The sequence below is a fragment of the Phodopus roborovskii genome, unplaced genomic scaffold, assembly GCF_943737965.1.
Source record: "Phodopus roborovskii unplaced genomic scaffold, PHOROB, whole genome shotgun sequence".
In the NCBI taxonomy this organism is placed as follows: Eukaryota; Metazoa; Chordata; class Mammalia; order Rodentia; family Cricetidae; genus Phodopus; species Phodopus roborovskii.
In genome coordinates this window covers 36,381,311-36,396,040 of record NW_026125281.1, presented here as the reverse complement: position 1 = coordinate 36,396,040, position 14,730 = coordinate 36,381,311, and the positions used below count along the sequence as shown (strand labels likewise).

The 14,730-nt window shown below is 47.7% G+C and overlaps 1 protein-coding gene across 1 annotated transcript; it reads left to right on the top strand.

Annotated features, from left to right (window-relative positions):
* Nucleotides 1-6,045: 6,045 nt before the first annotated feature.
* Cwc15 (CWC15 spliceosome associated protein homolog) lies at nt 6,046-13,963 on the top strand. Its single transcript, XM_051198930.1, has 6 exons — nt 6,046-6,217; nt 6,604-6,716; nt 7,275-7,363; nt 8,605-8,712; nt 9,743-9,861; nt 13,781-13,963. Exons 1-6 carry the CDS (start codon nt 6,087-6,089, stop codon nt 13,908-13,910), a joined length of 690 nt encoding a protein of 229 aa, XP_051054887.1. The 5' UTR covers nt 6,046-6,086; the 3' UTR covers nt 13,911-13,963.
* Nucleotides 13,964-14,730: the final 767 nt, after the last annotated feature.

Sequence of the window (14,730 nt, the reverse complement as noted above, 5' to 3'; positions counted from 1 at the left end):
CTCTGCCTCTGCTTCCCCAGTGCTGGACTTAGAAGTGTATGCCAGGCCTAGCTCATGATAAAAACATTTTTAGAGGCCAGAGGTGGTGGCGGCGCCTTTAGTCCCAGCACTTGGGAGGCAGAGGTAGGTGGATCTCTGTGAGTTTGAAGCCAGCTAGGGCTACAGAGCTAGGCTCCAAAGCAGTACAGAGAAGCCCTGTCTCTAAAAACAAAACAAAACATTTTTACACAGAGCTCTTGACTCAGCCTCAGAAGTATTGGGATCACAGGTATGGGTCACCACACCCTGTTTAAATTTAACATCAAATTGATTTTTAAATTGTTTATTCTAAAGCCATAGGATGTTTTGCCCTCATCACACTGACCTTCCAAACATGAGGTACTAGACTTTCTGAAAATTTCTTCTGGGGTTTTTAAGTTTCTTTTGTCCCCTTTGGACACCGTTTTTCTGTAATTTTCAAGCCAGAATTCATACACTGTCTCCTCCATGCAGTCAATTTTAAAATCACAAGCATCGCACATAATATCTGACACTCAAACACTATCTTTGCCATATTAAAGACAAAGGTGCATATGAAGCTGGTGTGTCTAGAAGGGAAGGGACATGTGTTACTAGGAAGGTTCTGAGAACAGGATGCAGAGCACCGGGAGTCAGATAGGGTCATCTCATGTAGCGATGCATGGGAAAGTAACTTGTCAGATAGGCCAAGCAAGACATCCTTGTATAGGGGATTCTATTCCAAATTCAAAGATCTTCTAGTAGCGGACTTGCGAGACGGTTCTGTTGGGGAAGAGCTTCTTGTAAAAGCATGGGGGCCTGAATTTTGACCCTCAACCAAAGCTAGGTGTGGCAGAGAACATCTATCAACCCAATGATGGAAAGACAACGACAGGAGGGTCTTCAGGGCCAGCCAATCTAGCCCAATGAGCTCTGGTGAGACACTTTCAAAAACAAAGGCAGAGAACATTAGAGGAAGACACCGACATGGACCTTTTGCCTCCCCATGCACATACATGGGACTGTACACACACACACAGACTCACACACACACATACATGGAACTGTACACACACACACAGACTCACACACACACACACACACAGGGAACAGTACACACACACACAGACTCACACACACACACATAGACTCACACACACACACATACAAGGAACAGTACACACACACACACACACACACACACACACGGAACTGTACACACATACACACACACACACATGTGTGCACCCCCACACACACGCACACACAAGGATCTTCTACTCTAAACAAAGGCTTGAGAAAAGGCCTGCTTTGAAGGAAATGTGAAAAATATTGCCAAGAGACAAAGTCAGCAAGAGCAAGGAACTATAAGATGATCACAGGAGGAACTCGGGAGAGGGTTACTTTCTGTGGAAATCAGTTTGAAATAAAAGCACAGAGAAGTTGAGGCAGAGGATTGACATAAGGCTAGCCTAAGCTACATAGTAAATTGGAGGTTAGTCTGGGCTACCTAGTAACACCTTGCTTGTAAACAAAAGCAAATCAAGCAAGATTAATAAGGTATATGATTTCTACCAGGAAAGTTAGCTGGCAAGTGAATTTTAAGTTTTCAGGGAAGGAGACAGCTAGTTCTGTCCTGGACCTGGAATCAAGTAAGAGATAAGCGGGCAGAGCCACCTGTAAGGGATTTCCTTGCTCAGATTATTTTGAGTAGAATGGCACCATTAGTGGTAGTCAGACAAAGGCCCACAGGAGAGCCTTGGGTTTGTCCTGTTTGCCTTCCATCATGCTGTGCAGTTCATCCCGCTTTCGGGGCTGTGCAGTTCATCCCCGCTCTGAGGTCTGTGCAGTTCATCCCCGCTCTGAGGTCTGTGCAGTTCATCCCCGCTCTGAGGTCTGTGCAGTTCATCCCGCTCTGAGGTCTGTGCAGTTCATCCCGCTCTGAGGTCTGTGCAGTTCATCCCCCGCTCTGAGGTCTGTGCAGTTCATCCCGCTCTGAGGTCTGTGCAGTTCATCCCGCTCTGAGGTCTGTGCAGTTCATCCCCGCTCTGAGGTCTGTGCAGTTCATCCCGCTCTGAGGTCTGTGCAGTTCATCCCGCTCTGAGGTCTGTGCAGTTCATCCCGCTCTGAGGTCTGTGCAGTTCATCCCGCTCTGAGGGCTGTGCAGTTCATCCCGCTCTGAGGTCTGTGCAGTTCATCCCGCTCTGAGGTCTGTGCAGTTCATCCCGCTCTGAGGGCTGTGCAGTTCATCCCCGCTCTGAGGTCTGTGCAGTTCATCCCGCTCTCAGGGCTGTGCAGTTCATCCCCGCTCTGAGGTCTGTGCAGTTCATCCCCGCTCTGCTCTCAGGGCTGTGCAGCTCATCCCCTGCTGCTACCAGGGGATGTTGTTGTTACTGCATCCAGCTCTTCATTCTTCCACAGAGGAATGAAGACCAATCGTTCTCAGGGAACCCTTCAGGCATTCTGAATCACAGTGGAGCTGAGCTGTTCGAGACTGCTGGGACATGCAGCCTTGTGGGCTGTGACTCGTCAGTGTGGACACTCACACTAAATAAATCATGTAAGCCGATCTGGTAAAACCCTTTTAATACATATTCCCGCTATCAGCTCTGTTCCTTTTAAAACGTATTCACGCTATCAGCTCTGTTCCTATTAATACATATTCACGCTACCAGCTCTGTTCCTATGGAGAACACTGGCTAATGCAGACATCTTTCCAACTTTATTTCTCTTTCCTAAGTGTTTTCATTGTTCAAGTAAAAAACTTTATGGTATCATTTTCTTAGTATCTGCAGGTCCTGTAAGTTAAAAACTTTTTTTTCTTTTTGTTTTACCTTTCTTACTAATACTTCCAGACTATTGAAATCAAATTCTTTTAATTTTGTGAACTAATTTTTCTTTTGCTAAATTATAATGGAATAATCAAGTGTTAATTAATAAATCAAAATTTAAATGGACTTATCGAGGGGCTGATTAAGGCAGCTGAAATAAAAAAAAAAACTGGGCATTTTCCTGTTACCACCCTACTATGGAAATTTCATTCCTCTTTTATAACATGTCATTCATTCATCCATCCATTCATTCAACCAGTACTTACTCAGCACCTATTATGTACCAAGCGCTGTTCTATATGCAGAGGACACCAGTGAATACAGGGTCCCTGCTTTTCTGAAATTCAGGTTCTAATACCGTTAGACAGACAATAATAATATCAGTACCAGCCAATACTGACTTAGCAAGTCTGCTTGCTGAGATAGTTCTAAGCACTTTACAAATAATTATGTAATCACTTACAGTACCACAAAGAATTACCCCTACTTGTGCACAAGGGATGGAGGGCATCCAAGGGAAAAGGCACACAGCTGATCCCTCGGGTTAAAGCCGAAAGAGGCACACAGGATGGGTCTCAATACTTTGGCTCAGACCAAAAAGAAAAAGCTGTGGAAGGTAATGGAAGCCAACAGTAAACCCAGCTGGTGTTCAGGATTATGAAAGGACAGGACTAGGGGCTATAAATGTGTGCCTAGGAGTGGGGCACAGGGAAACCCCTCAACAGTGTCATGGCAGGAGGGTGGTCAGTGCAAGGTACATAGACCTCAAGTCCAAAGCCAGCTTGGGCTACCAAGCAAGAGCTTGTCTCAAAACTCAAAGTAAACATGACCCCTGCCTTGCTCTGAGAAACAGCAATGTCCAGCTGTCTAGAGCGTGGTGTACCCATGGCTGACTGAAGCCAGGAGACAGACTATAAAGAAGCGTCAGAATCCAGTTACGAAAAGTGGCTGTTTTATCCTAAATACCCAAACTCGGTCATTCTGCGCAAAAGCGCAGGACGGTCCATTCGGGGGTAATGACCAATACAAAAGGAGAGCGGCCTGGACGGGTGTGGTGACAGGGAAACGAACTTCAGGGCACTTCTCCCAATACTGCGCAGAGATGGCAGGAGCTCAGCGTGTGAAGACCTTGCGCTTTGGGTTTGAGCCGCTAACCCGAGGGCAGCGGTCTCAGGTCGCGTGCGGCTGAGGGAGGTACGGAGCTTCCATGAGGAAGAGAAGCATTCTACCTTCGACTTCTTCGGGGTGGGGGTGGGGTGGCAGGGAGAGGGAGGGGTCTTTTCTAATTCTCTTTCTTCATGTAAAAGTTCCAAAGGAAGGACTGGAGAGCGCCGGAATGGTCATGTATTTATTGGGCGTCTACCGTCTCCCAAGATCTCAACGACAGGGGCCCCAAGGCAACGTCGGGGAAGCCATCTTAACTGCAGCTCATGCCCGTCCTGGCAGTTAGGCCCACCGTTCTGTAAATGCTCAGTGTCGTTAACGTTAACGCTCACGGCCGGCGTGTGCCCTCACCCTGCGCCGCCTACTTAATGCATACCATCTATGCATCTATCTATCATCTATATATCTATATCTGCATCTGCATCTTAGCAAATAAATACACCTATGTCTATATCTGCATCTTAGCAAATATATATATATATATGCATACATCTATAGCTGCATCTGCATCTTAGCAAATATATGTATCTATATCTGCATCTGCATCTTAGCAAATATACATCACCTATCTATCATCTATATATCTATATCTGCATCTGCATCTTAGCAAATATATATCTATATCTGCATCTGCATCTTAGCAAATATATAAATACATATATCTAAATCTGCATCTGCATCTTAGCAAATAAATACACCTATGTCTATATCTGCATCTTAGCAAATATATGCACCTAAGTCTATATCTGCATCTGCACCTTGGCAAGCCATGCGCCACAGCCCCTGCCTCCCAGGCTCGTGGCTTCGCAGCAATGGTTGGTACCTGTGGAAGGCTCGTGGCCGCCCGCCCCTATCTGCGCCTCCTTCACGTCCACTTAAGTGGCGGGCACTCTAGTCCCTAGGCCTCCCACGCCGTCTGTCCCGCAGCGCCGGGGTCCGCTCCGGGCCGGGTCGGGGAGCAGAGGCGCAGGGATTCAGCAGCGGGTCCTCGAACTCGCAGGCGACGACGCTCAGGCTCGGCCCCGCGGCGCCGCTTTCAAACGCCCGCCCCCAAGGCTCCGCGGCCCCGCCCCTCGACGGCGCCACGCCCACTCCCCCTGCCGGGTCGCCGCCGATTGGAGGCCGCAGCAACGGTTCAAACGCCCGGGTTTGCTTCCGGCTGCGGGGTGTGCGCTTCCGACGCAGCCGTTGGGAGCGCGGAGGCTCCGCTTCCGGGTCGCGCCTCGCTTCCGGTCTCGGGCTGCCGCCCCGGCGCGGAGCTGCGATGGTGCGAGGGTGAGCGGGGAGCCGCGCCGGGCCCGCACGCCGCACGCCGCACGCCGCACGCCGCCGGGTGAGCACTGCGGCGGCCCGGGAGGCCGGGAGGCCGGGCGGGCGGGAGGCCGGGCGGGCGGGCGGATCCGCGCCGCGCTCCCCGAAGGCCCGCGGGGCCAATGGCTTCGCTCGGGCTCGGCTGCGCCGGCGGGGATCAGGGACCTCGGAAGACATCGGCGCCCCCTGGGTTGGTTGGCTGCTGAGTGTGGGGTCTCAGAAACGCAGCCCTGGGCTGCGCGTGCCCGCGCGCCTTCCTCCGGCAGAGCCCGGGCCGCCCCTGCAGGGTTCGAGGCCAGCCCGACCCGCACAGTTAGCTCCGGGGCAGCCAGACCCTGTCTCACAGCAAAACAGAGCTGGTGCTGGTCGGGCCACAAGAACTTTTCAAACATCTATTTTTTTAAAAGCACTGTTGTGTAACGTCTACCATCGTGTGTCAGGATTGTCATGGTAATACTGCAGACGTGCCAGCATTCCAGAGATGACAAAAACAAAAAACGAGCCAGGGGACTTGCCCAAGGCTACCTCGGAAGAACGAAAGCACAAACTCAGATCCTCATACGCTTGATTCATTTGTTTAAGCTAAGAGCTGCCTGGCAGGACATGTATACACGTTGAGTTTCGTTTTTCTGCACTTTTAGGAATTTGTGTTTAAGCAAACTACTTGAGCAATTTTACGGAGAGTTTTGAGAATTAGTCATAAAGATAGATATTTACGAATGATGTCTAAGATGAGAGTGTTACTGAATATAACTTAATCTCACTTTTGTCAGAGGATAAAAGATGACGACAGCAGCCAGGCCAACGTTTGAGCCTGCAAGAGGCGGAAGAGGAAAAGGAGAAGGGGATTTGAGCCAGCTCTCAAAGCAGTATTCAAGCAGAGACCTCCCCTCTCATACAAAGATAAAGTACAGGTAATAAGGCCTTTCGTCTGCCAAGTTCACAGACTGGGACCACACCCACATGACTTATGATTGTGTCTAGATTGTTACATTTACGCTACCTGTCCTCAAAGAAATGGAATTCGAAGGAGACAATAAAATTGTGCACTGTGGTAGTTTCATCCAGTCTGCAGCCATAGTGGAGAAAAGTGTGTGCTTCAGTTTGTTCTAATACTAATACTGGAAACGTCACACTTGTCTATTGATAACCCTTCACATTAGAATTTTATTTTGACCTCTTCCATTTTATGCATTAGAGACTGTTGTATTCTGAATTGTCTTAAATTGCTGTAGCCATAGAGGTTCTTTTCCTTGACAAGTGAGAGTAACATTTTTAACCCACTTTCTTTCTGCTTAAGACAAACTACACAGGATGCCCCTGAAGAGGTCCGCAACCGTGACTTTAGGAGAGAGTTGGAAGAGAGAGAGCGAGCTGCTGCAAGGGAAAAAAACAGGGACCGTCCAACCCGAGGTACCGGCACTGCCTGGGCGTCTGCTGCCTCACAGCTATGGGTGGGAACTGTTTGTGTCTTGGTCACTGGAGATGACACTTTTGTGCACTACTCCTCTTTGATAAGTGATTAGAGATGATGATGGGGTTCATTCCAGTCTGATTTTCCCATGCTTTGGTATTAGAAGAAATGGTGATCTGGGTGTTTAAAAGCGATCCTTTCAGTACCTGTCAATACAGTTCCTGTCAATAGACCGGCTTTACGGCAGCTGGAACCCAGGCCTTCTGTCCAGAGCTGCAGAGCTGCCTGTTTTATTTATTCTCTGTGAAATGGAGAAGCGTCTTGTGTTTCTAGTGTGTGTGAACATTGGCTAAGTTTCCTGAGACGCTGTGATCATCATAACTCATTAATTCGTTTAATATTTACTACCAAATATTTATCAAAGGCTTATTTGCCAGCCACTGAGTGATTCCCTGCCAGTCACTGTTGTGTGTGCATTCTTTTTGCCCAGAAGTTTCTAAAATGCTATTTTTAGATGCAGTATTTACTTCATTAAGCTAAATGTTTGTTTTCTTCAGAACATACAACTTCCTCTTCAGTGTCAAAGAAGCCCCGCTTAGACCAGATTCCTGCTGCCAACCTTGATGCCGATGACCCGCTCACAGATGTATGTGCTTCAGCTTTTGTTTGGGTCGTGGTTTGTTTGGTTGCCGCTGGGCCCAGCTTGTTTGACTTTGTGAAATGATCTGCATTTAGTTTTGCCTCCTGTTCCTGAAATATATTATTGACCTCAATTTTAAATTTTAATTATTTAAATTTAAGTTACTTAAATTTAAAATATAATAATTGTTCTTAAGACGAAGTATTCTTCTGGGTCAGTTCTTTTACTCGAGGCTTAGTTTGGAGGCCTGCATGAAAGCAGTCTGTGGAAAAGGACCTGTGACTGAATTGTCAGTCGTGTGGAAGGTTAAGGTTCCTTGCTGTGACTCTATGGGGCACTCTCAGGCTGAGTGCCCTGTGAACAGCGCCTCCATGCCCTTTTTAGACATGCAACGCACATGGCCCCTTCATGATTAGGGAGGCAAGCAATCTGAACAGATTGAGCATGGATGCTAACCGGAACCCTCCAGGCCCACCTCTACTTCACCCTCCCGAGTGCTGGGTTTACAAATGTACCTTCCACACCGGATTCCACCGTGCCACTTTCTGGATAACTGAACATACATGACCTTTTTAAAGCAGTGTCTGATTGCATACATATGTCAGCAATTATAGAGTCGACAGTCAATAAAATAAGAAGCTTTACGTTAAGTGAAATTCTGTTACTCACTCAAAATACCTTCATCTGCAATCTTAGCACTCTGGCCTGCTAACGCGGTCATTTTGAGCTCCATGAACTCTTTTGAGGTGAGACACTGTACACTACACTGCTTCATTCTGAAGCAGTACTTGTTTTGGAATGTTTCCATATGAAAATCCTTTATGGCCTGGTGGTAGGGCACACAGCTCTAATCCCCAGCACTCAGGAGGCAGAGGCAGGTGGATCTCTGTGAGTTCGAGGCCAGCCTGTTCTAAAAGCAAGTTCCAGCACAGACAGAGCTGTTACACAGAGAAACCCTGCCTTAACCTCCTTCCCCTTCCTCCCCAAAAAAGAAAATTCTTTTTGACCTTCTAAATATGAAAGATACTTTATCAGGAGTTGATATTTTAGTTAGTATTCATAATTTTTTGTTGGGTTTTATTTATCATATTTTTATTGATTGTTGGTCTTAACTACGATATTTGGTACATTTGCTTTTCAATTAGGAAAATTAATTCTGTTCCAAAGACTTGGTGAGTAGGGTTTCTGTGTGGAAGGTGAGTAGTGAGTTTTCTTTCTGGACCCTGGGTCACCCTGATCTGTCCTAGGAGGAAGATGAGGACTTTGAAGAAGAGAGCGATGACGATGATACCGCAGCTCTTCTCGCAGAGCTGGAAAAGATCAAGAAGGAACGAGCTGAAGAACAGGCCAGAAAGGTAGAGTTTGGAATTCACACCTCCCCGTCACACACTCTAAACCAGAATTCTTCTTAACTCTGGGGGAATCATTCACTAGGAAACACCATGTCCAAATACGGTGACACCTATAGATCTGTCCTTTTAAATGGAGTCTAACTCCCTAATTATGTGAAACCCTTTCAGATAGTTCACTCATGAATAATGTTGCTCAGTTTAAGAACAAACGAGCGATAGCCGGGCATTGGTGGCCACGCCTTTAATCCCAGCACTCAGGAGGCAGAGGCAGGAAGATCTCTGTGTGTTGGAGGCCAGCCTGCTGTACAGAGCGAGTTCCAGAACAGGCTCCAAAGCAATACAGAGAAACCCTGTCTCAAAAAAAAAAACAGAAAAAAGAACAAGTGGACTTGAACTTCAGTCTTCTAATTAAATGTAAAAAATAGTAAAATAGTCTACCTTAGTTAATAACTCAGCAATTCTAGAGATGGAAGCTTACATTGTTAATAATGTAAAATTAACATTCAGTGTGTTGTCTGTAATCTTTTAAAAAGCAAAGTGTTAGCCTTGCTGAAGTAGTCTTTGATGATATGTTCTTAAATGTTTATTAATATGCTCCTGAACTCTCTGTAACTAAATCAAATGTTTACATCTGCATCTTAGCCTGTCACAATTTAGAGAGAGCCTGATGACTGTTGGCAGTGATATTTGTAATAAAAACGGCAGAGTATTTACTTTTTTGAATAAGATTTTTCTGATATTTATCAAGAAACAAGAAGAGGAGTGAGTCAGTTGGTAAAATGCTTTCCTGCCGTGTACGAAGCCCTAGGTCACACCTGTGGTGCACAGCCATGCACTCGGGAGGTGGGTCAGAAGTTCAAGGTCATCCTCTGCTACCTAGCAAGTTCCATGCCAGCTTGAGCTACAGTAGAACCTGTCTCCAAAAAGAGAAGGGAAAGAAGGAGAAAGAAAATGTTCCCTTCTCCCTGTGCCATCTGGGGAAGGTTTGTGGACCTGGAGTTAGTAACTTTGTGTCTGCCTCTGTATGTGACAGGAACAAGAACAAAAAGCAGAGGAAGAGAGAATTCGAATGGAGAATATTCTGAGTGGAAACCCCCTCCTTAATCTCACTGGCCCATCCCAGCCACAGGCCAACTTCAAGGTTAAAAGAAGGTACTGAAAGTCATGGGTTGGCCGGTCGGGGGTGGCACACCTTTAATCCCTGCACTTGGGTGGCAGAGACAGGCAGACCTGTGAGTTTGAGACCAGCCTGGTCTGTAGCTCCAGTTCTAGGACAGCCAGGACCATACAAACCCTGTCTCCACCAAGGAGGGAAAAGGTAGTAGGTTGTCATGAGTGTGTGGTCCATGATTGGTATTGTGTTTGTTGCATAAGGCTTCTAAGGCCCTGCCTCCTCTTTTACCCTCAGTCAGATTTGTGACTAATGGGAGAAGGAAGGGTTGCAGGATGGCTTCACTTTAATGCACACTCATAATAACCAAGTGTCTGCCGAGCAGCAGTCTCAATATGACCATAGCTACGCCACCAGTGTGTGAGATGTGCGAGGGTCCTCAAGAGCCCCTCATAGTTCAGGTGTAGAAGCGTTCAGGGGACTTGGCATGGCCTTATTGATGTTTGATACTGTAAGAAACGCACAGGTCATACAGTTGTGAATATTCGTGGATATGCATCCAGGTCACGAGGTGGGAAACTTAGACCTCCTTACACTCCTATTCCCTGGGAGCGGTCACTAAGCAGTGAAACCGGAGGCTGGGAGGCAGGGCTGGGAGAGGGTGCGAGCAAGCGAGCTGGCAGGAGAAAGTGCACGGTGTGATGGCGGGAGAGGGCGCGAGCGAGCGAGAGAAAGTGTGCACGGTGTGATGGCGGGTGGGGTGTACAGGAAAGCAGAGTGAGCCCTTACAGGAAGGAGCTGGGGGGGGCTGCCGTGTGTCAGCTGTGAGGGGCCAGCCCTGTTGCCTTCCCTTCCTGGCACCTCCACGACGGCTGTCACGCCAGGATGAAGCGCTGCCCCAGCGCTCTCCTGCCCCCACCCCCGTCCCCGTCCCCGTCCCCACACCCACAAAGTGCATGCCCCTGCTCATGCACACAGAAAGCTCTGTCCGCATTCCAGCACCAAGGCTCTTTTAAAGTCGATAATAGCTGCTGTCCTCTAAGCTCGGCACAGTAAAAGAACAGTTCTTGTGACATAAAGCTAAAACTTTAGCGCACATTCTTGAAGACAGCAGTACACTCAGCTGCTGACAAGGAGCAGTTTTCAGAGACCAGACTAAGCATTTGACCTGAGCAGTCGCAAGGCAGGAGGGTGGCTTCTGCTGCGCCTGGAAGAGGGACAGGTCGGGCATGCTAGGTTTGCAGTGCTCTGTGCATCTCTAAGTGCATCTGGCCTGTGTGTTTCTGCAGTTGGTTCAAGCTGGAAATAACTCCTGTGGGAGTGACAGCATGGGCAGAGGGAGTCAGGGCTGTGTCAGTGCCTGCAGTAGTTAGTGCACAGTGTAAGTCACAGTAAGTGCTTGAAAGTAGCCTTGGCATCTAAAACCCTAGGCTAGGAGCAAGCAGCCGGACAGGAGGACAGCCAAGACATCCCACTAGTGACTACTGTGTGAGAGGAGACGTGTGCACACTACACTCCACAGCACCCTCTGTGTACACACACTCCACAGCACCCTCTGTATACACTACACTCCACAGCACCCTCTGTATACACACACTCCACAGCACCCTCTGTATACACACACTCCACAGCACCCTCTGTATACACACACACTCCACAGCACCCTCTGTATACACACACTCCACAGCACCCTCTGTATACACACACTCCACAGCACCCTCTGTATACACACACTCCACAGCACCCTCTGTATACACACTACACTCCACAGCACCCTCTGTATACACACTACACTCCACAGCACCCTCTGTATACACACACTCCACAGCACCCTCTGTATACACACTACACTCCACAGCACCCTCTGTATACACACACACTCCACAGCACCCTCTGTATACACACACTCCACAGCACCCTCTGTATACACACACTCCACAGCACCCTCTGTGTACACACACTCCACAGCACCCTCTGTATACACTACACTCCACAGCACCCTCTGTATACACACACTCCACAGCACCCTCTGTATACACTACACTCCACAGCACCCTCTGTGTACACACACTCCACAGCACCCTCTGTATACACACACTCCACAGCACCCTCTGTATACACACACACTCCACAGCACCCTCTGTATACACACACTCCACAGCACCCTCTGTATACACTACACTCCACAGCACCCTCTGTATACACACACTCCACAGCACCCTCTGTATACACACTACACTCCACAGCACCCTCTGTATACACACACTCCACAGCACCCTCTGTATACACACTACACTCCACAGCACCCTCTGTATACACACACACTCCACAGCACCCTCTGTATACACACACTACACTCCACAGCACCCTCTGTATACACACTACACTCCACAGCACCCTCTGTATACACACACTCCACAGCACCCTCTGTATACACACTACACTCCACAGCACCCTCTGTATACACACACACTCCACAGCACCCTCTGTATACACACACTCCACAGCACCCTCTGTATACACACACTCCACAGCACCCTCTGTATACACACACTCCACAGCACCCTCTGTATACACACTACACTCCACAGCACCCTCTGTATACACACACTACACTCCACAGCACCCTCTGTATACACACACTCCACAGCACCCTCTGTATACACACACTCCACAGCACCCTCTGTATACACTACACTCCACAGCACCCTCTGTATACACACACTCCACAGCACCCTCTGTATACACACACTCCACAGCACCCTCTGTATACACACACTCCACAGCACCCTCTGTATACACACACTCCACAGCACCCTCTGTATACACACACTCCACAGCACCCTCTGTGTACACACACTCCACAGCACCCTCTGTATACACACTACACTCCACAGCACCCTCTGTATACACACACTACACTCCACAGCACCCTCTGTATACACACACTCCACAGCACCCTCTGTATACACACACTCCACAGCACCCTCTGTATACACTACACTCCACAGCACCCTCTGTATACACACACTCCACAGCACCCTCTGTATACACACACTCCACAGCACCCTCTGTGTACACACACTCCACAGCACCCTCTGTATACACACACTCCACAGCACCCTCTGTATACACACACACTCCACAGCACCCTCTGTATACACTACACTCCACAGCACCCTCTGTATACACACACTCCACAGCACCCTCTGTATACACACACTCCACAGCACCCTCTGTATACACACACACTCCACAGCACCCTCTGTATACACTACACTCCACAGCACCCTCTGTATACACACACTCCACAGCACCCTCTGTATACACACTACACTCCACAGCACCCTCTGTATACACACACTCCACAGCACCCTCTGTATACACACACTCCACAGCACCCTCTGTATACACACACTCCACAGCACCCTCTGTATACACACACTCCACAGCACCCTCTGTATACACACTACACTCCACAGCACCCTCTGTATACACACACTCCACAGCACCCTCTGTATACACTACACTCCACAGCACCCTCTGTATACACACACTCCACAGCACCCTCTGTATACACACACTCCACAGCACCCTCTGTATACACACACTCCACAGCACCCTCTGTATACACACACTCCACAGCACCCTCTGTATACACACACTCCACAGCACCTTCTGTATACACTACACTCCACAGCACCCTCCCATGCATGCCTTCTGAAATCAGCTGAGCTCTGCTCTGGGCTCCTCAGCAGATTCGTCTTCAGTATTAATGGACACTTGGGCCGATCTTTGTGCTCTGAGTGACAGCCGCCCACCGTAGGCACAGTGGTTCATTTGTTGTCGAGTGGCAGCTTGCTGAGTGTCTGTGTTGATCAAGCTTTACATTACAGCCTGTGTGGTATTCTTGTCTCCTGATAAAATTGTAAGGATTTATTTTATTTTTCTCCCTTTTAGGTGGGACGATGACGTCGTTTTCAAGAACTGTGCAAAAGGTATAGATGATCAGAAGAAAGACAAAAGATTTGTAAATGATACACTTCGATCTGAATTTCACAAAAAGTTCATGGAGAAATATATTAAGTAGTACAGTTTTATGTGCTTAATTAAAGTCTAATAAAATGTTAAGGATCAATTTGACTTATGGGGGGTTTGTTCTTTCCAGTCTCTTTCCCTTAGTGTGGTATTTTATCTGATCATGGATTTAGGGTTGGGTCTAACCAGCTTCCAGTCTCTAAATGTTTCCAGTCTTATTTTCTTTTTAATATGGGGAAAAGGGAATCTGCTTGGAATAAATATTTTTAACCTAAGTAAACCAGTGTCCCCACTTTTTGCCATAATTTATGTGGCTTATAAAAACTTGCATCAGTTCTTTTCAAAATAAAAAGTATCTTTATGTGTTGTTTTTGACACATTAAATGTTCCCCTTATCCCTCATTGGTAGGTGACAGCGCTGTGTTTTGTAAGTGTGGTGGAGGGTTAGGGGGGTTTCACGTCAGAGAACATGTCAACGTAAGTCACCTGGCGTGAGTCAGGAGATGCCCGCCATATCAGTCCTGCAGACTGTTCTTTCTTTTGGCCTGTGACATCCATTCCCAGGACATAAATGAGTACAGGTACTTATTCATGTTCTTTGGAGCTATGCCCATGCACTGAGATACAAAGCTGTCTTGATTTTACATCAACGCTGACAAAGCTATTCTTTGAATGGCTTGTTTTCATGAAAGACAGTTCTGTGTGAAGCCAGAGGAAGAAATACAGCTATAAAAAGCATACTTTCTAAGAAACATGACTTTAAATGTGCTGCTTCAGTAGAAAGTTCGGGGCCACCAATTGAGCTTTTTACAAATGGGAAGCATTTATTTTTAAGATGTTATGTTGTGTACGCTCACTTCAAAGCTGGACAG